General features: G+C 40.0%; 2 protein-coding genes across 8 annotated transcripts in view; one reads left to right on the top strand and one right to left on the bottom strand.

The window, feature by feature from the left end:
• The window catches only part of LOC142487224 (uncharacterized), an 82,651-nt gene that overhangs the window by 57,883 nt on the left and 718 nt on the right, over positions 1-24,050 (bottom strand). The window contains exons 1-7 of one of the 7 annotated variants that reach the window (XM_075586112.1): positions 15,960-16,595; positions 15,783-15,836; positions 14,915-14,983; positions 6,735-6,784; positions 3,286-3,316; positions 3,061-3,111; positions 435-515 (exon numbers count right to left, since the gene is read on the bottom strand). In XM_075586112.1, the coding sequence (XP_075442227.1) occupies positions 435-515; positions 3,061-3,111; positions 3,286-3,316; positions 6,735-6,737 (166 nt within the window). In that variant the 5' untranslated portion in view covers positions 6,738-6,784; positions 14,915-14,983; positions 15,783-15,836; positions 15,960-16,595. Of the gene's footprint in view, positions 1-434; positions 516-3,060; positions 3,112-3,285; positions 3,317-6,734; positions 6,785-14,914; positions 14,984-15,782; positions 15,846-15,959; positions 16,597-16,617; positions 16,795-24,050 lie in introns of those variants that run through there. The other 6 variants (XM_075586107.1, XM_075586109.1, XM_075586108.1 and 3 more) reach the window with 6 other exon arrangements.
• LOC142487223 (uncharacterized) overlaps positions 20,603-24,050 on the top strand; it is a 42,459-nt gene continuing 39,011 nt past the window's right edge. The window contains exon 1 of the mRNA XM_075586103.1: positions 20,603-20,726. The gene's annotated coding sequence lies outside the window, so the exon portion shown is untranslated. The remainder of the gene's footprint in view (positions 20,727-24,050) is intronic.

Below are 24,050 nucleotides of genomic sequence, written 5' to 3'. Positions count from 1 at the left end.
CTAAAAGTTCATGATGCAGCCTCTCCGTCATAGGGCCACTGGAGTCCCAGACTCAATGATGTGCTAGCTGTGTCATTTAGCCTCCAATGGGATAAAAAGGGGAAAGTACAGGAGAAAGGCAATTTTTTTTACCTACAGTATACAGTAATTCATAGAGGGTTATGTATAAAAGTCTCCAGAATGCAAAACTAAAAAAGAAAAAAACTCCATTCCTACTTGAAAAAAACAAAAATACATTGTATCTTTTGGGACCTTACTACTTGATAATCTTTTTTTTCCCCCCACTTGGTGGTAGATAGAGAAAAAAAAAAATCCAGATAATAAAAAGGTTACAAGAAGTAAAACAACATTTACGTAGCTAGTGCTGTTATTGTAGTAGGGAAGAAGCAGTTAAATAAATCCTGGTTAGTCTAACACTGTTACAAACTGCTTACCAATGGCGGGTTCAGTATCTTTGCATGTATTGAGCTGATCTTCCAATGTGCTCCCAGAGCACACCTCCGACACTTGGACATCTGCCAACCAAACACATGGCACTGTGAGTATCTTCCATAGTGTGTGTATTATTATTATTTATTTATAAAGCGCCAACATATTCCACGGCGTGGTACAGTGCAGGATCAGTGTTTGCATTAAATAGCATAACAAACAAAATAAGAACAAGAAACAAAAAGGTGGGGTTCCCAGCACTCAAATTGAAAAATATAGATATATGGTATGTTGTAAACATTATTTTACTAGAATGTGTCCACACAAATACAGGGCATTCAAAATAAATACACTGCAAAAATTGTCATATAGTGGTGTGAAAAAGAAAGTGCACCCTCTTTGAATTCCATGGTTTTACATATCAGAACATAATAAACAATCATCTGCTCCTTAGCAGGTCTAAAAATTAGGTAAATACAACCTCAAATGAACAACAACACATGACATATTACACCGTGTCAGGATTTATTTAACAAAAATAAAGCCAAAATGGAGAAGCTATGTGTGAAAAACTAAGTACACCCTTACTGCTTCCGTAGGAATGAAGATGCTAAGTAGCAGACAGGTGCTGCTAATCAAATGCCCTTGATTAATTGATCATCAGCAAGTGTGACCACCTCTATAAAAGTCGTAGTTTTAGCTGTTTGCTGGTCTGGAGCATTCAGCTGTGTGTTAACACAATGCCAAGGAGGAAAGACATCAGCAATGATCTTAGAGAAGCAATTGTTGCTGCCCATCAATCTGGGAGGGGTTATAAGGCCATTTCCAAACAATTTTAAGTCCATCATTCTACAGTGAGAAAGATTATTCAAAAGTGGAAAACATTCAAGACAGTTGTCAATCTTCCCAGGAGTGGACGTCCCAGCAAATCCACCCCAAGGTCAGACAGTGCAATGCTCAGAGAAATTGCAAAAAAAACAAGAGTTACATCTCAGACTCTACAGGCCTCAGTTAGCATGTTAAATGTTAAAGTTCATGACAGTACAATTAGAAAAAGACTGAACAAGTATGGTTTGTTTGGAAGGGTTGCCAGGAGAAAGCCTCCTCTCTAAAAAGAACATGGCAGCACGGCTTAGGTTTGCAAAGTTGCATCTGAACAAACCACAAGACTTCTGAAACAATGTCCTTTGGACAGACGAGACCAAAGTGGAGATGTTTGGCCATAATGCACAGCGCCACGTTTGGCAAAAAACAAACACAGCATATCAGCCCAAACACCTCAACTGTCAAGCACGGTGGTGGAGGGGTGATGATTTGGGCTCGTTTTGCAGCCACAGGACCTGGGAACCTTGCAGTCATTGAGTCGACCATGAACTCCTCTGTATACCAAAGTATTCTAGAGTCAAATGTGAGGCTATCGGTCCGACAGCTAAAGCTTAGCCAAAATTGGGTCATGCAACAGGAGAATGATCCCAAGCACACCAGCAAATCTACAACAGAATGGCTGAAAAAGAATCAAGGTGTTGCAATGGCCCAGTCAAAGTCCAGACCTGAACCCGATTGAAATGCTGTGGCAGGACCTTAAGAGAGGTGTGCATAAACAAATGCCCGCAAACCTCAATGAACGGAAGCAACATTGTAAAGAAGAGTGGGCCAAAATTCCTCCACAACGATGTGAGAGACTGATAAAGTCATACGGAAAATGATTACTTCAAGTTATTGCTGCTAAAGGTGGTTCTACAAGCTATTGAATCATAAGGTGTACTTAGTTTTTCACACATAGTTTCACAGTGACCATACATATTTGCTTAGGATATATTGCAGGCATTTATATGACTGTTATCCTTGTTCTATTACGACACTATTCTGGGCTACTTTGCCGGGCATAAACTTGTTTATTTGCACAAATATAGAACCAGAGTAAATACACGGATGTAATATATATCAGTTCATTTAACCAATTGTGACATAGATAAATAGGTGTATACATAGTAATCTCTCAAAGAGCATATAAAATCATACTGATACGGTCCTGAGACCAAATATACACCAATAACCATTATCTGCATCTGTATGACGCACTATCATTATTGAGTAGTCAGATGATACCATATATCTGATTGTTCATTAGATCAGTGTAACAGTATCATGATGTGGCGAACATAGGCTTATGACAATAATAACGCACATATTGAACGATATACTTGATCAAATAATCCAACTTGTACCCATATACTACCTATCTGGTAACTATACCTTTCCTATCTGAGAAGTCCAAGTGGACATAATAATATACAGACACACACACATATACATACATACATACATTATATATACATATATATATATATATATATATATATATATATATATATATATATATATGAAACCCATGCATCTATTCAATATGCTGTGAAGCCGTCTTTTCCCTTAGTTATTATGATACTCCCCATTCAAACGGATGGAGCTTAGATCTTCCAAAGCAAGGAGAAGACTCCTCGAAAGCATATTGAATAAGGGCCGCAGAGGGAAACATCAGCTCATATAATTTGCATAAACAATTGTACAGAAATGCAGCAGCAGCCACATGCAGTCAAAAGAGCTCTCGGTAGGTCAGAGATACCAACTTACTTGAGGCGAGATCCATTCGAGCATTTACACGCTTCTTGTTTTTGGGCCCCTCTATAAAAATTTTTTTTTTTTTTAAAAAGAAGAAGATATTAAAGGATCAATTATGGGGAGGTACATGAAAGTGCGATATAGATATTGAACTTAGAATAATAAAAGTAATATTAAGATAATATGTAACAAGATTATATATAGATTTCTTTTTTCTTCATATATAGTAGTGCTTACCATCTCCATGGTTTCCAAGTGTCGCCTCAACCTAAAGAAATATGGAGAATAGAAAGACAATTTATTAATGAGCAAGTATATGTCCACATCTAGTACAAGTACACTTTTGATGCTACATGAGAACATTGGCCCAAACCTACAAAAGGGTGCGAAGATTAAGCACGCCTTTACACGCAATCAGCAAGTTGCATGCGATTTTCTGATTATTGCATTAAAAAATATTGGAGCCGAAAGTGCTGCCTGGAATATTTTTTACCCGAGTGGTCATTAAAGATCAATAATAAAAACAAATGTATTTTGATGGATAAGCTAATTGGTACATTATTATCAAAGGAAAGATATGTGGAAATAATACCAATCACATCTATTGGCCCCATTATATTTTGCAGCACAGCAAAATAGATGTGAAAAAATATTATATAATAAACTGGTACAATAGCTATAAATTTGTTCACAAACTGCTGTACCTGGACACTTTGGTGGTGGTTACAACAGGCCAACTAAAGTCTTCACACTAAGTCGTCTTCTGTAAGTCAGTGTATTTTACTTGCGGCATACCAGACGTATGTTTTATAGATACAGCTGTGAGCCGAAGGAGTAGCTCGGTGGTAATGTCACTGTCTTTGAAGTGGTTAAACACAATTTTAATCCCAGTCAGCTCTCCTTGTGACCTTGGACAAGTCCCTTTATCTCCCTGTGCCTGAAGCACCAAAAGCTGTTTGAGGCAGGGGCACATTATGCCAGCAAAATACTTTGTACACTTTCAGCGCTACATAAAAACTAATAACAGGCACCAGTATTTTTTAAACATACAGTATGCATATATAGAAATAAGTAGATATAGTGATCCGCCTATCAATTATTAACATTGAAGTGATCCATGATCTTGAAAAGTTTCCTAATGTTTGGGAATAGAAGATATATTTTTAATGTTCAGGACATGATAGTAATGCCTTTGTGGCAGACTTCTTCCTTCATTTTTAGATGACATACAGGACACCTGCAAGCTCATATTGAACCCCCAAAATAACCACAACATATATATAAGCATATAGGTGACACAGAGGAGTGCTACTGAGCATGGCGATATATATGTAAAACCAGAGACAGAACATGTAACACAGGCAGAGCTCAGTGCACATCCAGTGAAACCTATACACGGTACAGTGCCTAAATATATATGTATAGATATCTATTAAATAAAATGGTCTTTTAGTTTAACATTTTGACCAAATTGTTGTAAGCCCCTGAGCCACTACACGGCAGACCACATCTCAAGGGTCCCTAACACCAATATAAATTCTTACTAACCTGTGCATTACCAGGAAGAATGATTTATAATAAATCTGTCAAAATTAGTTGCATAGTTCTAAGTCTGATTGAAGCTTTTATTAACCTGTACATTACCAGGAAAAGCACTCTGTATTAGATTTGTCACAATCATACTGCAAGCAAGCAAGTTCCCCTGAGAGTGGGAGATGCTATGGAGTGAGCTTTTTAATCATTTTTATATGATGCAGTTATCACTAGTACAATTCCCAGTATTGTGTCTAGAACCTTGCACACATGGTACAGCTCTCAAAAAAAAGAGAACATTTTTTTTCTTACCGTATTTTTATTTTCCTGGAGAGTCCATCCATGGCAGTGCACACCAATGGGTTAAGCTCTACACAAAAGTGGTGATAGGACACAAACTTCTACCTCTGGCAAGACCATAAATAGCTCCACCTCTACTCAACATGTAGTCTTATGATAACAAAGCTGAAAAATATTATCTACACATTATCGTACAATCGTTACCAGGAGGGACTTTGTGTGCACTGACACGGATGGACGCTCCAGAAAAAGAAAATTATGTTAAGAAAAAGAACAATGTTGTCTTTTCCTGGTTGTGGTGACCAATGGGATTTACAAAAGCAGTACCCAAAATAAGAAGTTTTCCTAAAATAACTACCACAAAAGCCATATCTTGTTGGGTGCATGCGCAGCAAGCCGATAAGATGGCCGCTTAAGTGAGGAGATACTCCGATCCCGGGCATAACAGCAGCAAAATAAACACATCGCGCAACTTGGCCGACAGCAGCTGCGGAACACCTAGTGAGATGAAGCCACGACCAGAGAGAAAGTAGGCAGCACAAGAAGTCTTAAAATTCTTCGTAAGAAGTATTTAACGGAGTCACACAGGATTCCGAGATAGCGATGGCACAAAACCACCCTCTGAGTCAGAGGCTGAAGCAACAGGAGGAATTGAAGACAGTGCCAGACCTACTACCAAAAGGTGACCGAAATAACTTTTTAAAAAGTATGATACAAAAATGCAAATAGAAATGACCAAGGAAGTGTCTGAACCAAGAAGAGATTTAAGCACTCTATCACCTTGTGAGATGATTAGCGAGTTAAAACGTAATTTTATTTGAAACAAGGTAAAAAACAGGGGTTTAAAACGAGGACTAAACTATTATGCAGCGCACTGTAAACCCTTATTGTGAGGTATGTGAACCCCGGGTTATATAATAAATTGTCCAGTGTTATGTGAGCTCACTGGCCCTAGTGGTACTTGTATTAAGAAATCCTCTAGAGATATGAATGAGTGAGAGACTAAAGTTAAGATGAAGTAGTAAGGCGCAAGAACGGTTTCACAACCTAGCACAAAGCTGACTGAGTCTGCAGCTAGGTGCCCAAATAATAGTAGTTGTTGCAATAAGAAATAGACTGTGCACCAATACAGAGAACGGACTAAATGGTTTGACCAAATACATGGGTGCCTTGTGTAGCAAGTAAGTCCGTGTGTGTAGTAACACAAAAAAATCGTGTAAGCCAAGATCTCAAATGGCAGATCTAAAGCTGACACTATGCTTCTGAGATATTATAACTGTTTTGCAATAGAAGGCACTGTTGAGAATCCTTGCCCAAGCGGGACATAGAACAAACAACTAGGTAGGATACCGTGTAGGTAACTGAATGGCATGTACCCCGAACTCAGAGCCCTGCACCTAATAAGTATACTGCCTCTCCATTTAAGGTAGTGAACTGTCACTTCAGATGATTGAACAGATAAAAATCTTCTGAGAGGAACACCACAATGTTAGCTGCATAATATACCTATGTAGCACTCAGATAGGGCTATTCTAATGTGCAAGTAATAGGATATATAATGTAGATATGGTTAGTATGTCCCTATTAGTTTAAAGTAATCTTGTCAGTATAATAAGTATTCTCCCTCGCTTGGTGCTCCCCGAGACCGTTGGATCTTGCGGAAGCATTAACAGTGCAGGAGCCGAGCCACGCTGAGTATTCCATTACAGAGTTCTAAAACAGCGTAAGTGTAGTCTCCGCGCGTGCACGTGACTGTCGGATGCCGACACGCGTTTCGCTTGTGAAAGCTTTGTCAAGGTCAGTAGGAGGGGTAGTCAAATATCCAAATATATGTGTTTCAGTCATTAAATTACCATTTTCCATTAAGTCTTTTTGGTGTGCACGGCTCACCCCCTTTTTGCTACTAAGAAATACAAGAAAAAATAATATTTCATCTTCAGAATAATTCAGATACACACAAATTAGGCATTTTATTATCAAAACACAAAACCCCAGCAAGCTCTTTTTGGGAACCCCTGAGCTCCCACAAAATATATATTTATATAAGTGTCAAAAAGGAGAGCTATTGAGCGTGGCATATGTATACAGCAGACTACAAAGAAGCCCAATGCTACATCCAACATGACAGAAATACACAGTAAAATACTTATATATTCTCTTGAAAAGGGGTCATTTAGTCTAACCCTTTGGCCAAAGCGTTGTAAGCTTGCGAGCCACGACAAGACAGACACCCGTTCGCAAGTCCTAATACTACCAGATAAAATACTAATATACCTCTAATAGGATTAAAACTTTCATTTACCTCTATTAGGAGGGAGAAAGACCACATTGGATCTATATCCGGTAGAATGAAAGGACCTACTAACTTGGGAAGTGGGGAGGGGCAGGCTGTTATGTTGGATGTAGCATTGGGCTTCTCTGTCGTCTGTTGTATACATATGCCACGCTCAATAGCACTTTTTTTTGACACTTATATAAATATATATTTTGTGGGGGCTCAGGGGTTCCCAAAAGGAGCTTGCTGAGGTTTTGTGTTCTGTTAACCTATTCTCAGCTGTTGTGGGTTAGTGGCTCCTCCTTCCCAGGGTTTAAGCCCGCCCCTCCCCAATTCCCCAGTTAGTGGGTCCTTCCATTCTGCTGGATATAGATCGAATGTGGTCTTTCTCCCTCCTAATAGAGGTAAATGAGAGTTTTAATCCTAATAGAGGTATATTAGTATTTTATCTGGTAGTGTTAGGACTTGCGAACGGGTGTCTGCCTTGTCGTGGCTCGCAAGCTTACAACGCCTTGGCCAAAAGGTTAAACTAAATGACCCTTTTTCAAGAGAATATATAAGTATTTTACTGTGTATTTCTGTCATGTTGGATGTAGCATTGGGCTTCTGTCTGTGGCATTTTATTATCTCAATTTTTTTTCCATAAGGCAATACACATCCAACTGTATTTGAAGAGATGTGCACAATACAAACACATCAGAAAGGGATGATTTCAAATATATATTATGTTCTAAGTTCCATAGATAAGAAAGAAAAGCACTCGTATATGACTCTGTGGGAGAAAGATATAGGAAAATACATTTTCTTGGGATGACTGGGCAGAGATATGGGAGGCTGCAGCAAGCTCGCCTGTTTGCACTATAATTAAGGAAACCAGGTATAAGATTATGATGTGATGGTAATTAACACCGGACAGATTAGCACATATTTATAAAGGCTGGCCAAAGGATGGTCCTTTCTGGAGAAAAATTAAGAGAAAAATCACCAGAGCGCTTGGTGTTGTACCAATGGATCTTGTAATAATGATTTTGGGGAAACCTGTACCAAATGTATCATAACTTACATACAAATCTTCTGACAGCAGCAAGATGTACAATAGCACTACAATGGAAGCAGACAAATGAACCATCCTATCAGATTTCAGGAAAAAGGTTTTGTATGTTTTAGAAAAGGAAAAACTCACAGCATTTATGAACTCTACGGAACATTTTGACGAGGTCTGGAATCCATGGATATGGGCCTTTCCACAAGATATAAAATCAACAATACAAGATACACAAATCTAAAACAAATTTAAGCAGAAAAATTACTAGGATTATAACCACTAGTGTCTCTTGCCTCCCCTCCCCACACTCCAACCACCATGAATACAACTGAAAAACAAATAAAAATTGTTTGGGAAAGAAAAAAAAAAGCCATATCTTAGTAAACCGTGAGATAAATTGACTGAAGGACTTTCCTGCCAAAGCATGCATCTGCCGAGGCATGCACATCAACACAATAGTATTTTATAAAGGTGTGACTAGAATTCAAAACTGCTACCCTGAATAACTACAGGGGACGCCTGTGCCTTTACCAACCAGGATGAGGCCGTGGCCCTTGTAGAATGGGCTTTATCCAGTTTTGGAGCTGGTTTCTTGTGAATGGTGTAGGCTCTCGATATCCATTATAATCCAATGGTTTATCGTTGATTTTGATGCAATCTGCCCCCTTTTATCTCCAATTGGGAGCACAAACGGACTGTCTGACTTCCTGAAGCTCTCCGTTCTGGCGAGATAATGTTTCAAACACCTTACTACTGTACATCCAGAGTGTATAATACCCATTCCATATCGTTTTAAGGATTCAGATAGAATTAAGGTAAAACCCAACTCCTGAGTGAGATGAAAAGGCAGAGATGACCTTTGGCAAAAACTGCAGGACCGGCCTCAGCACAACATTGCTCTGCTAAAAAAAAACAAGGAGTGGCTCTTTTACAGAGAATGCCTGTATTTCGTCACTTCTGTGAACGGATGTTACAACTATTAAAACCACTTGTTTAAAGTGTTAAAGCTATGCGAACCATGCTGGAATGGTTTGGAAGGAGCTTCTGTCGATGTCTGCAGAACTAAGGGTAAAATCTCAGGTGGGAATTGTAATCATTGAATTGCGGTTTAATTCACTGCATTGCTTAAGGGTGGGGGGGGGGGGGGAGAGAACACTTCACTATGAGATCTACAGTAGATAATGGTCCTCCCAGCAACGCCCATATCTGTACTTTCAGGGAACTAACACTAGCTCCAAGCCCTCTTATAAGAATTCCAGAATTGCAGAAACTGGTGGTTGCAAAAAAATATATATATTATGGTGTTCACCCCATCAAAAAAAAGCATTGCCAAATCCTGTAATAAACGACAGATGTTGACATTTTCCCTGTCGTCATTAAGATATGTATGCTGTCAAGTTCCAGATTCTTGAATTGGGATACTGAACTGGGCCCTGGGACAGGAGACCCGGGAAACACCAGCAGTTGCCATAGTTCGTCTGCTAGCTGTTGATCAATTGCAGAAACCAGCCTCTGCGTAGCCAGTTTGGTACTATTGTCGCGATTTCTGTCCTATCTTTGTGACTACCCTCGGTATCGGAGGCATCAGTGGAAATATGTGTCAGTTGAACGTTCCATGGGAAGGAGAGCGCGTTCGCACAGGCAGCCTCTGGGTGAAAAACTCTCAAACCAGAATCTGTTTATTTTTCCTCTTACCGCCAGGAGTTCTCTCTCGAGACGTCCCCATCACTCCCCAAGCTGCATGAAGATAGTATTGCCAGGGACCATTCTATTGCTCAGAAAAATGCCTTCCAAATTTTACTTCACGGCTATATGGATTGCTGTGAGATTTGACAGATGTTGTTCTGCTATAGCAATGATGGTGGAAATTTCCTGTAGAAGAAGAACTCTACCTCTTATTCCTCATATTGATTACTGCGGTTTGGTTGTATCACCAAAATTTTCAGGTTACTTCCTTCTATTTCTAATGAGAAGTCATCGCCTCCATTTTTGTTCTTAATTCAAGAATATTTGCCAGTTTAGCATGACACCTGATAGTCATTGTCAAATTGGGCACCCCAGCGATGCCTCTCGCATCAGTCGTAAGTACGAGCCAGACCTCATCTCGTAGAGGTCAAACTCCTTAAGTTCTTGTCCTACTTCCACCATATTATTTTACCATTTGTGGTAGGGATATTGACTGGAGCAGATTTAGTGTGGCTGTCATAGAAAATTTTGAAAAATTCTCCTATGCCATCTCGCACACTTTCCCACCTGAATGGTTGCTAAAAGTGTGCTGACTAGTCTCATGCATTGTCGGGCTGGCAACTAATCACTGGTTCTGGCTGCCTTGATCATCCTTTTTTTTTTTCCTCTTGTCGCAGGGAAGAAAAAAACATGCGTTTCAGAGTATTGAAATATATTCCTAAAAATTGGACATTTTGTGTTGAATATTAAATGTAATGGTTTGGCTATTACTGAACTCCTTAAAATCTCTTGGGTGTATGCCATCAGGGCCAGGTGCCTTATTTACTTGAATTTCATCAAGTCGTCTATGAAGTTCATACTCTGTTAACCAATTACTCGTTAATATGGAGGTTGTGGCTTCCTCCTGCGGCACGATTATTGCAATTGATTCTTCCCTGGTAAACACAGAGGCAAATAATGTTTTATACCTCAGCTTTTTCCTCATCTCCAATAATCTGCCTGCCCATCTCATACTGACTCCTAGATTTTCTTTTCTCATTTTTTTGTTATTAAGGTACTTAAAGAACGTTTTTGGGTAAACAGAGGGAGAAAAGAAACAGGTTAAAGCGGTATCAAGACAGAACAGTATATCCGAACATAAAGTCTGTAATATGTGTCTGACTAAAGTTATGTTTTCTACATTCTGTGAGTTAATCATTTAATTTTCAAATGGTGTGTTTTTGTATAAAGCTTGAGCATCTGATTTATACTTTTTTTTTAAAGTATAATCTAAACATGGAAATGTGTAAAGATGTGTTGAAATCTGTCATGTTTACCAGCAATGTTGGAAAACCAATAAAATGAACAATAAGAGGGGGAAAAAAAAAAAAAAACACTTTTTAGGGTTGATCTTACTTTCTATTGCAATTCTTTTTTCATTATCCATTTTTGCTAATTTGATTGCCCTTTCACAACTGTTGTTACATCCCTTATGATTCTGATACCCGGGTAAGATATAGTTGCCCATACATACATTGCTACACTGTGAGCATTACATTGGCACCAGGAACAGATTTTAATTCCCATTATTTTATATTTACTGTACTATTAAAAGTTTTTTTTAATTATTACATATTTATCACTTATCCAGTGGATTTCCTAAGTTCCGTTGCTACATTGATCTATACTATCACTAAAATAATGCTCCCTATTGAGAGATATAATTAGGGTCTTTACTGGATCACTGGTCCATCTGGACTTAGTGGTATCCAGTTAGTTGTTTCTTATGTGATTAATTCTATATTGTTTGAAATGACCAAATCCAGTATTGCCCCTCTCCTGGTTGGTTCCTCAATAATTTGGATCATGTAATTGTCTTTAAGCACCCCCAAAAACCTGTTTCCTTTTGTTTTAATACTAATCTCATTGCCCCAGTCTATGTCTGGATAATTAAAATCTCCCATTATGCAAATATGACCCAGTTTTGATGCCTTCTCCATTTGCAAAAGTATTTTATCTTCCTCAATCGCTATTTAGTGGTTTATAGCCTATCCCTACAAACATTTTTTTTCTTTGTACTTTTACCTTCACTGCTAATTTCTATCCACAAGGTCTGTACATTTTCATCATTCCCTTCATAAACATCTTCCCTTATAACAGGTTTTAGATCCGGTTTAACATATAAAACAAACTCCACTTCCTCTTCTATTTGCTCGATCCTTCCGAAAAAGGGAATAACCCTCTAAATTAACTGCCCTGTCATGAGTTCATCCCACCATGTTTCAGTAATGCCTATGATAGTATACTGCTCCCTTGCAGCTCCCCCATTTTATCTGTCAGGCTTCTTGCATGAGCAAGCATGCATTTAAGTCTCTGCTATTATCTTATATGCTACTGCCTTTCTACACCAATTGGGTTTAGTCTATAGAAGTTTAGTATTATCTGTATTTAATATCGGTGTCTCCCTGCTTGCCAAACTCTCACTTGCCCCTATTCCACCTCCATGACCCCTTGCTATTTCCCCATCTATTCAGTTCGGTATCTGTTTCTTGTCCCTCCCCCCTCCATCCGAGCTTAAAATCTCCTCCATCCTTCGTTCCAAACTTGTGTCTTCCTGAACTCGAGACAAAACCTTTGTGAATCACGCTGGGCACATAGGCATCCAAAATATCTAAAGGGCAGACCGGCCGAAATTGGATCCCCCTCCGACACGGATTGTCGGAATCGTCTCACTTCATGTGAATCTGATCTCTGTATGAGAGGCCATGAAAAATAGAGCCCTGCCAGCTTGCTGCTCTTGAATACCCTCTTCCAGGGCTAGATATGACCTCATATTCCAGGTGTTGGCTCGCACTCATTACAGCCATGCTTTCACATCTTTGTCTCATCTTCTTTCTTGTGGCAGAAAAATACTCTTCCCTCCTGATGCTCTCTCGATTGTTGAGTTTAATTTCTGCCAAAAAGGTCATGACCCTCAAAGTGAATTAAACATATTGTTTGTCGATGTTGAATGTGCTTGCCAAGATTTTAGTCAGAGTACGCCCCTGGAAAGGCCTTAGATCTTGCTGCCAGCCTTACTAAATCGAACGATGCCTCAGATTTGAAATCCGCCACCAATTTCAGTTCAGAGAGACCACATTGATTATCCGAGAGCTTTGTCTTCTATATTCGCAATCCACAGTTTTAGACAGCCTACCAGCTGCTCCTGCAATTGATTTTTTGAAGGCCCCCTCCATCCTCTTATCCATAGCATCCCGAAGGGAGCCTGTGTCATCCACTGGTAGCGTTGTACGTTTTGCTAATCTCGACATCGCAGCGCCTATTTTAGCAGGAAAATACCAGGCTTCTACATCTTTATCCTCAAAAAGGTACATTTTAGTGACTTATCAAGACATGAAAACTCTCCTGTCCGGCTGTGACTACTCAATTATTTCCTTCACAATGTCATGAACGAAGAAGGTTCTCGTCTTTCTATGTAGGCCTCTGAAAATACTACGCCTTAAGGAGAAGGTCGAAGACCTCTAGGTCAAATGCCAATGATTCCTCCGTGAAGAAGATGACTCAATGTCTGCATCCATCCCATAGAATTGTTCCTCTTCTGATTCTTCAGAGAAGTCCTGCGGTCTGTTCAAACTAGTGTGTGACCTCGTATGTTTTTGACCTTTACTCACCAACTTGGAAAAAGCTGCCTCAATACCTTACTTAATCGCCTCCTTCATCCAAAAAATTAAATGAGAAATTGGTTCCATAGGATCTTTTGCATTGTCTCAAAGGCAGTCTTCAGAATTCCTGATTGCTTGACAAAGTGCTGAGTGAGTGCGAAACGGCTGTGGGACAACTACTACTGATCCAGCAGGGCTTCCTCAGTGGCAATATACATTGCTGTTCGTTGGTTCTAATATATCTGGTGAGGTGACATTATAAATACTTGTCCCATTTATTTTTAAGATGTATTTTTACTTTTATACCAAATAAATCTGTGCTTTTATGATAACATGAGCACTATTTTCTGTTTTAGAAAGTTCTGTGAAGAAACTTCTTGTTGTCTAACGCCGGTTTGTTACACATAGCGCAGAACTTCATTTTCCTCGTAGCTTTCTTTTTAGTGGCAGGCTCCGTAGTCATCCTAACCTCTCCTTCTTCGGGCTATTGTACATGGAGCACTGATAAAGACAGATATAGATTCTCTCCTAATTTATAAAATTAAATAAAGCCACCTCTTTCAGAGAGAAAAGAAAAAGCAAAAAATACGCACTCACTAGGGCTAGCCTTGTATTCGTATGAATAGCACCTTTTGATGAGCCAGCATCTTTAGCCAAGTTGTACCAAACTAGCAAGCTCCTCATCTTTGGCAGGCATCCAAGCAATTTGGGCAGGCTCTGTGTGTGAGCTGTGTAGGTTTTGGTAGCAGAGCATCAGGACTGTGGTGTGTCATGTTGGTCGAGCGTATTTGAATGCCCCTGCAGTCTCTTCCATGTAAAATCCCAGTGATGCATCTCACGAGTGATAGTGTAGTGCCGCCTCCACCATGTGGGTGGCAGCAGTTAGTAATGGCGGGAAAAAAGAGATTGTCTCGTGTGCGCAGGCGCGCTTCTCTCCGGTGCCTCAATGCGAAGATTACAGCTGCCTTACCTTTTGCAGTCTTTGCAGCACAGCGGCTCCATAGATAGGTAACTTTTTGGCGTGCAGGACGTCTGATCTTAAGAGGGAAAAAGGGGCCAGGACTCCCCTGGATTGACTACTTAGGGCAGTCAGGTAAGCCTCGTCTTTTTACTAGACAAACAAACAAACAGCTACCACAGCTAAAATAGGACAGAAGAAAACACAACATGGGGAGGAGAGGTGGAGCCATTCATGGTCCTCCCAACAGGTGGAAGTTTCTGTCCTCTCAGATGTAGGGTGGAGCTTAACCCATTGGTGACCACTACCATGGTGACAATCAGGAAAATTGCTATATCTATAAAAATACGATACAACACAGGTAAGGACAGTGAGAATTTCTGGTTGGTAAAATCACACAGTTACCTAAGCAAATCAGTCTCTCTCACCTTCTTATGTTTGGCTCCCATAAAGTGACTTTGAAGATTGAGTGCTGATGCACAGGGAACATTGCAGATCTACAAAAATAACATATAAAAAGGGAGTAGTGAGAAGAAAACAATGAATGAACATGTACAAAAGAATCAAGATGTCAAATACATTGAAGTTACTCTGTGGTGCTGGCTGCACAAGATGTGTGATGCAGAAGGATGAAGCTTTAGTGAAATCCATGGTAAAATGCATCCTCTCTCAGGATGAGAAAGAAATGCTGCAGGTACAAACCCCTGAAAACTACAACAGGCTGCAAATATTTTACCAATCCAAATTGCCCTTAAACACATATATAACCTTGATAAAACAAATATATGGCTGCTTTTGTGGGGTAATTAAGTAGAAAACCCATGTGTTCGAGGTCTCTGAATCAGGAAGTGTTTGCCAGATGAAATCAGCACCTCCTACATCTCATGTTTACAATCTAATTATACTTTAGGTGTTGGATTTCTTAAAAAAAAAAAAACGTTTTAACCCTTTCAGTTACGATCATGTGAACGTTCCTCAGCAATCACACGATAGTGACATCACTCCAGCGACACAAACGTTAGAGGAAGACGCTTATTTCTCTCCTGTTCACGACACAATCTCCCTTGGAAAACTAGCAAAGTAGGTATGACAGTCACGGAAAATCGCAGCGCTCTTCAGAGTGGCGGCTCTCGTGGTGTTCAGTGACTGCCATAGGGGCACTCAACTGGTTATAACATGTCGCTGCCTGTAATACACTTCAGTCCTTAAAGTGTTCATTTAATACACGTGTGTTGTGCTCCCTGCCCTTCCAGCAGCAAAGGAAGCGACTCGTATCATGGGGATACATATACTTACATGGCACCAAAAGGGGGGTAGATGCTGAGCAGCTGCTGTTATTTCCATGTTCATCTTTCAAAACTTAATATAAAAAAACATACAAAAAAAACTATCATTATTCTGGAATTCAAAATCACATCCCAATTTTTGTACAAAAATAAAAGCAGTGGCATAGTAAAGCATATGAAAACTCACCCAAATAATACAGGGCATTGCAGGCTCATCTAGCAGAAGAAGAGTTAACAAGGCACCCACTTTTTGCTTTGAAATGTTAGAATGGTAAGCATCTGCTAACAGTAGCGGTTCTGGATGTACCGCTCCTACAATCTACGGTAATTCTGCTTTACAACACATTGGATAGGTGGCAATGTGAGAGGGAAGTCCATGCCGTAGACCGCTTACAACCCAAGCACTGCAGTGGACTTGAAGCTGCGTTGAGGCTTGGCGCTATTTTAGTCAAATCTAGCGCTTCGTGCCATTCCCCAATTATTTCATTTATATTAACAGATAAATATTTCACTTCGATGTGGGCGAGTCTGGTTCAAACCCTACTGTCAGCTCCTTGTGACCTTGAGAAAGCCAGTTTAATCTCAGGCACCAACAGCAGATTTTAGGCTATATAAGAAAAAGTATTACTATACAAGAAAAAACTAATAGTTGCACGGAGGTGTGATTGGATAATCCTATCGTAACTGTATCACTACCAGAGGAGCCAGCAACACATTTCTTTAAATGGCCCCTCTGGGAGAGGGAGGGGAGGTGTTTTTTTCCATTATTTACAGACCCACTGAACCACTACATTGTTTATTTAAAGGCCCACAGTACAACTACTTTTGTTACGTACAGTACTTACTGTTGTACTTTATAATGATTTTTTTTTTTTTAAGTGTCATGTGCAGTACCACAACGTTTTTTTAACCCACTTCAACAACTACTTCTGGCAACAAAAAGGGTTAACGGTCCCAAGCAGGATGAGTGAAGTCCATGAGACGCGACGATGCGATGACTGAGCAAGAGAGACGTGGCCGATCTGAAAAACAAAAAAAAAAACACACAAATGACAAATCAATAGCAATCAGCGCTAACACATACATAGGGATATACTTATCAAAGTGGCAAAACTAGGACAAAATTTGAACCGGATTTATCAAAGGGAATAAATCTGCCCAATTCTTCTCTTGAAATTTTAATAACAGACCTCTAATACATAACATGCAACTGCCACTGCGGACACACACACTCAAATCAGAATACTAAATGCTGATAACATTAAACAAAAATAAACTTAAAGGGTAAAAGGGAAAATAATAAGCAGCCTCCAAAGAAATTTATATATATCTCAAAGAAAGAAAAGAAAAAGAAGCATATATATTTTTTATTTATACTGTTTAATACAATTGTAGTCTCGCATTACTACTATTGGCTGGTATTCCTCCCATTCCTCCCATTGGGGGTGCCTTATATGGGGTTAGTTTGATGTACTTTAACTTCACTTACAGGACCACTACATTGGTGGTTTCTGTTCAGTACTGTTCCCTTTCAGGCACCTTCTGGATTGTTTTACCAGCTCATTTGTTTGTATCACAGGTTATAGTCCCTCCTCCCATTCATTACTGACGCATGTTAGTGTTAACTGACACCTGAGTATTTGTTGCTTAGCAACCACAGCTATTTGGGGGAGGATCTAAGCTACGTGACGATCCTTTGATGAAGTCACTTCCGGTGACGAAACGCGTCAGGACGCCACGTTGCACGTGATGACGTCACTCCGGCTTGTGTGCCTGTTTGTTCCTGAGGAATTTGGTATAAGAAGGCAGTTATTTACTGGAGGAGGCAGGGACTTTAACCTGTGAGTCCATCTGCGGAAGTGTGACTGGTGAGGGACCCAGAACTGCGCGTCATGTCATCACGGCTGAGTTCAGTGAGATTCCCCCAGTCCCCCTCCTCCCTGCCTACCTCTCTTCCCCTGCATTGTGAGACTTATACTGTGTATGCCTGCTCACCTCTATTATACATCATATTGGGACTCAATTATTTGTACATCAACGGATTGCTGCACACCCTGGTAGTGACGACTCCACGATTGAGATTGATCACTTCAATACTGTTTATTATTGAATCTCTTTGTCCAAGGGACCTTTTTCCAATTTTTAATTAAATTTCCTTACAGTATCATGCTATGGAGCTTGCGCTTCTTTTTCTTTTCTTTCTTTGTTAGGTATCACTGGTGTGGCAACACCATTACTGAAGCTGCAGTCTGCTCCTGGTCGGATTGACTATTCTTTTCGTCATTGGACTTTAGGGAAAAGGGAGACCAAAAAGCGCACCAGCACAAACGGAGCAGGAAGAACCCAGGACAAAAAAATTATTAAAAGGGCACTTTAATGTGACAAAAGACCCATCCAATGCATTTCGAACGTCGCAGCGTTCTTTGGACTTTACCTACATTCATTCGTTGTTTGGTTTTATTATATAATTTATCTTATTTTATATTTGCATTGTGACTGTGTGCGGGTACTGGTGGGCTTTTCACCTATTATATTGGGTAATTTCTATTCCTATTTCAGGGTGCACTTTTTGCACAGTATATTCATCTCATAGCCCACCGTTACGACACGCAATCAGGGCCCATTTGTATTGTATGTATGTATGTATGTATGTATGTATGTATGTATGTATGTATATATGTATATATAATGAAAAAAATGAATAGACCACAGAACGGTATCGTGTGTATATATATATATGGGAAAACGTGTTTCGCTTTACAACGTTTCGCTTTACAACGCCATTTTGAGTAACGCATTTTGTCGGATAACCGAGGACTCACATTTGGTGAGAAAATTACAAGCAGTTGAGAGTATTTTAGCGAGTTTCTCACACTCGTTCAGAATCGCCGGTTTACCAGTCCTCTCTGCAGTCTCTTCCGTACCACGTGATCGGCCGTGGCGTGTGACGCTGCGTGTGACCCGGCCCGGCTCTCGCGATATTATCAGTCTGTCAATACAGGATTTCAGTCCCGGAACTCCTCCTGAATGTCTCGCAGGGGCTTCTCGGCGTGTCTCTCACACTGCTGCTAATACAAGCTGGCCAGCTTGTATTAGCAGCAGTGTGAGAGACACGCCGAGAAGCCCCTGCGAGACATTCAGGAGGAGTTCCGGGACTGAAATCCTGTATTGACAGACTGATAATATCGCGAGAGCCGGGCCGGGTCACACGCAGCGTCACACGCCACGGCCGATCACGTGGTACGGAAGAGACTGCAGAGAGGACTGGTAAACCGGCGATTCTGAACGAGTGTGAGAAACTCGCTAAAATACTCTCAACTGCTTGTAATTTTCTCACCAAATGTGAGTTGATCACCCATATTTTATGCAATCTTCTTTAGATTAAAATTGGTTTTACACATATTTGCTCCCCTCCATTATTTCCTCCCCACCCCCCCTTCTGTGAGATTCATCCATAGTGAGACGTGAGTGCCTGGGAAGAAGATCTCCTGGAAGAGCAGCAGCTGATTTCCTGTAAAGAAGATCCCTAGAAGACTAAGCAATATTCAAACAAGTCCTTATAAGCTACGTTCGTGAGTCCCAGAGAGGATTAAATGCTCATAATTATATGATCAGTGTAAGCACATATCTTACCATTTTTATATTTATAAAATTATAGATATACTGCCCTATGATCCCTTTTTGTGTTTTCTCTTTCCCTTTTTCCACTTGCGCTTAGGTCACTCTTCCCTATATATATATATATATATATATATATATATATATATATATATATATATATATATATATATATATATATATATATATACACACATACGATACCGTTATATACGATACATATATATATAAAAAATCAAAAATGAATAGACGATACCGTTCTGTGGTCTATCCATTTTTGATTATTAAGCTCGGCTAACATGGTACAGATCGATCTCTCTCTCTCCGTCACTCTCTCTCTCTCTCCGTCACTCTCTCTCTCTCTCCGTCACTCTCTCTCTCTCTCCCCGTCACTCTCTCTCTCTCTCCGTCACTCTCTCTCTCTCTCCGTCACTCTCTCTCTCTCTCCGTCACTCTCTCTCTCTCTCCGTCACTCTCTCTCTCTCTCTCCGTCACTCTCTCTCTCCGTCACTCTCTCTCTCCGTCACTCTCTCTCTCATATATATCATTGTAGTATATGATTTATGTGTTTAAACAACAGCTTTGCCTCTATTACATCTTGTGGACTAGGTTCTCACAGTAATCACTAATGCCAATATACCCAGTTACCACATTGTGATGTAATTCATCTCCATTGCTTGCTTTGGCCCTAACACCTTGGCTACAGCTAGTTTAGCAGTTCTGTTGTGGATTTATTATAATGTTTTTGCCAGACCATTTTTGTCATTCATGTTCACATTTTATCAGTATGTTTTTCACTGTCCTGCACTACTACTGTGGGTGTTTTATTGAAGTGCCACATTCTTTTTCTACATATGTTTTTGTCTCTCATTTGGTTTGCCCTGCTGATGTGGTGGCCAGTAACTGGTGTTTTACAACACACCTTCTTGCTACATGCAGGCAGTGACACGTACACCCACAGGTCATTGCTTAGCTTGTCATAGGCTTATGCTTCAATTCAGCCCGTTTTCTCTTCAACTTGACCGGTTAAACTGTGCTGCCTTGCCCTACAGCGCTTACCAGCTGCGTTACGCATGCGCAGTTGCACTCACACTACGAGGGATCAGCTTCCCTTCAGACGCGTCTATTATTTATTTCGTCCTAGCAGTGGCTCGCGCATGCGCAGTTCGCCCTCCTTTGGCTTGCTATGCGTTCCATTCACTGCAGGAGCCCTCTTTGGATATGTAACACCTGCCGGAGGCCTCTGTCTTTCACCCTTGACCCGCGCACGCGCAGTGAGTGTGTTTCACCACAAGGACGGATCCCTGCGTTCCAGGCAACACTGGGTGGTTCACAGGTATGAGAGAGATGTACATTATGTATACCATGTATTGTTTGATTATTATTATGTGTTGCACCTGTGTGTCATGGGTTTTTGAGGGTATATGTGTTCAAATTCACTCTGTAATCACATCATCTTGATAAAGGTCCCGCACGAGGACCGAAACGTTGGAATGATGTCTTGTTAATACAATATATTCTTTTGACAACCATTTGGAGTGCTGCCTCTGATATTCGCCACCATACGGTATATATTATATAATATAATATATATATATATCAGGTAATAAAGAACCATAGGCACTCCGTCAGAATAGAAAAATTGGGTGCAAATCCTGTATAAATAAATAGGCAATACGATACCGCACGTGGACGAATATCAGAGGCAGCACTCCAAATGAATATCAAAAATCCTGTATTATTCAACAAAAGGTTGGGGTTTCTGGGGGTATTTATATGTGTTCTTAGTTCACTCTGTTAATCATCACCTTGACAAAGGTCCCGTTTGAGGACCGAAACGTTGGATATGATGTTTTGTTGAATAATACAGGATTTTTGATATTCATTTGATATTCATTCATTCACAGACAAAGGTAGGTCAGAACTCCATGTCAGATGAAAAAAGGTAGGGGCCCCCCTCAGCAAGACTCCCACTCCAACGCGTTTCGACGGGAAACTGTCTTCTTCTGGGAGCGGTGAGGGGAGAAGTGAGCTAGCATTTATAGTAAAAATAATTACAGCAAAAATCGCGCCAAAATTACAAGAATTGCAAGCAGCTGTGATAGAAGGGAGTGTTTGTAGCTATGGCAGTGTCATGGGGTCTGTTTTGCAAAAATTATCATCTCATTTGGCTGCCCTGGTCACATGTGCGCACTTGAGTCAACCCCTATGTAAATGAGGTGACGACGCATGTGACGTCATCGCGTCACGAGCGTCATAGCGCATGGGTAAGTTATCCCCTCCCACTGAAGCCTCTAACAGCCGCAAGTGGGGGAGAAAATAGCTGGAGTATCCCTCGCAAGAGACTGGCTGTAATGTCCTTGCTTGCCGAGTCTAAGGGAAAAGCGCATGACGTCATCACGTTATGTAAACATGCGGTTGTCATAACAACCATGTAAATAGAAAAACGGGCGATCATACCCCAAATACAAGTGAAAAGGCATTCTAAGAGGCCCCAGGAAATAAATAAAGAAAGACACTACTGGTAAAGACATTAAAAAGCATGCTATCCTAAGTTGGAAATACAAATGAAGATGATTGTATGTGCAACAAACAGCAGTGTGTTAATAAGTTTGTAGCTGAGTCTGAAAAGGTACATGCTTGGTAAATGTCATATGCCTATGAATAAAGGTACCCCAAAAAAGGGGGGGGGGTGTTGTGGCTACAATATCAACAATAATACTTTCATGCTCCTGAAAGGGAGAAAGTACGATGAGCCAGGGGACCTGTTAATTGAGGCATGTGCCTGTGCATTTGTAACCTACTAAAGATATATATGTGCAATAATCTACATATTTGATTAGCTCAGCGTAATGGGCGCAGTTCAGTTACCGTTCCAAGGATTGGTAAACAAGAGACAGCACTCAATGTTGAAAATCAAAGTGTATTAGTGATAGCAAAAATACATCCAGAAACCCCTGAGGAAGGTCCCATTCTGTAGGACCGAAACGTTGGGTTTCTGGATGTATTTTTGCTTTCACTAATACACTTTGATTTTCAACTTTGATTTTCAACATTGAGTGCAGTCTCTTGTTTACCAATCCTTGGAACGGTAACATATAACTACATTCTCTATATGGGACGTGCACCTGTGGCTTACCAGCACCTATATTAGTGCCAACTGCCTTATCTGACTATATATATATTTATCAACTGTAAATATTCCTGTATTCCTGTATATTCATTTGCATGTCTTAGACAGGTCTGCAACCCTGTCTTTCAAAATTATCACCCAGCAAACAGCACTTACACTGCAGCAAGGGATTCTGGGAAATGACATGCAAATGAGCACACAGTGCCACTTTTTATCTCATGCTCACATTACATGAGCAACCCTTAGCCAATGCATGCTGCTTTAAACACAGCTTTTAAGCAAGGACTTGGGAGATGCAAAGTCAGTTAACCCACTCACAGACATGTTTCAACCTTGATGGGCATCATCAGTGTGAGGTTGGCTTGCTGACATTTGCTCAAATGAGATGAGTAGGTAATCACCACACTTATTAAGGTTATGGTGGGTAAAAAAAGTGACTAAAACCCTCCACAGTAAAGCATAAAGCAACTGTAAATATTCCTGTATATTCATTTGCATGTCTTAGACAGGTCTGCAACCCTGTCTTTCACCATTATCACCCAGCAAACATATATATATATATATATATATATATATATATATATATATATATATATATATATATATATAGAATCCAATGCACAGCCGGCACACCATATGCAAGTAAATCAGTTTTGGTGCTTATCCCATAAAGCAATAACAGACCATACGATACCGGTTGCAACACGACATCAAGGGACAGCACGCAGGTAAGTAAATCAAAAATGTTCTATATTTGATAGAAGACACAAAAACCGACGTTTCGGTCCCCCAGTGGGACCTTTCTCCACCTTGAGAAAGGTCCCACTGGGGGACCGAAACGTCGGTTTTTGTGTCTTCTATCAAATATAGAACATTTTTGATTTACTTACCTGCGTGCTGTCCCTTGATGTCGTGTTGCAACCGGTATCGTATGGTCTATATATATATACACACACACACACACACACACACACACACATATATATATATATATACACATATATATATATACATATATATATATATATATATATACATATACACAAAGGGATATGTACACCAAAAAGTTGCAATGTATTCTATTTATTGGCCCAACATTTCGGCTACACACTGGAGCCTTTGTCACCCTGTGCAGCAGTGCGGCTTATACCAGTTTAGTGTGTTCACCAATCCCTGCGTGCGTGTGCGTGTACATCAGGACTTATGCAAAAATATAAAAAGTAAATTATGAAGGTCAACGTTTCAGTTCTCCAATGAGCTTTTTTGAAAAACGTTAACATTAGTACTAAAAGTTTTTGGATTTTTACATAAATCCTGGTGTGCCTCCTATTACTTTCTATTGTACCCATATACTTGACAGCTAAAGCACCTGGATATTACACCATTTTTAGTGGAGTGCCACTATAAATCAATGATATCATTGTTGTAGAAGTAAAACTCATTAAGTGTATTTTTGGCAAAAACTTATGACTTGGAATTTCTTGATATTTATATTGAAAACATAATTAAAGCAACTTGATCTTCAGA

The sequence above is a fragment of the Ascaphus truei genome, chromosome 2, assembly GCF_040206685.1.
Source record: "Ascaphus truei isolate aAscTru1 chromosome 2, aAscTru1.hap1, whole genome shotgun sequence".
Classification (NCBI taxonomy): Eukaryota; Metazoa; Chordata; class Amphibia; order Anura; family Ascaphidae; genus Ascaphus; species Ascaphus truei.
Note: the sequence above shows the minus strand (reverse complement) of the source record. Positions and strands in the feature narration are given on the sequence as shown.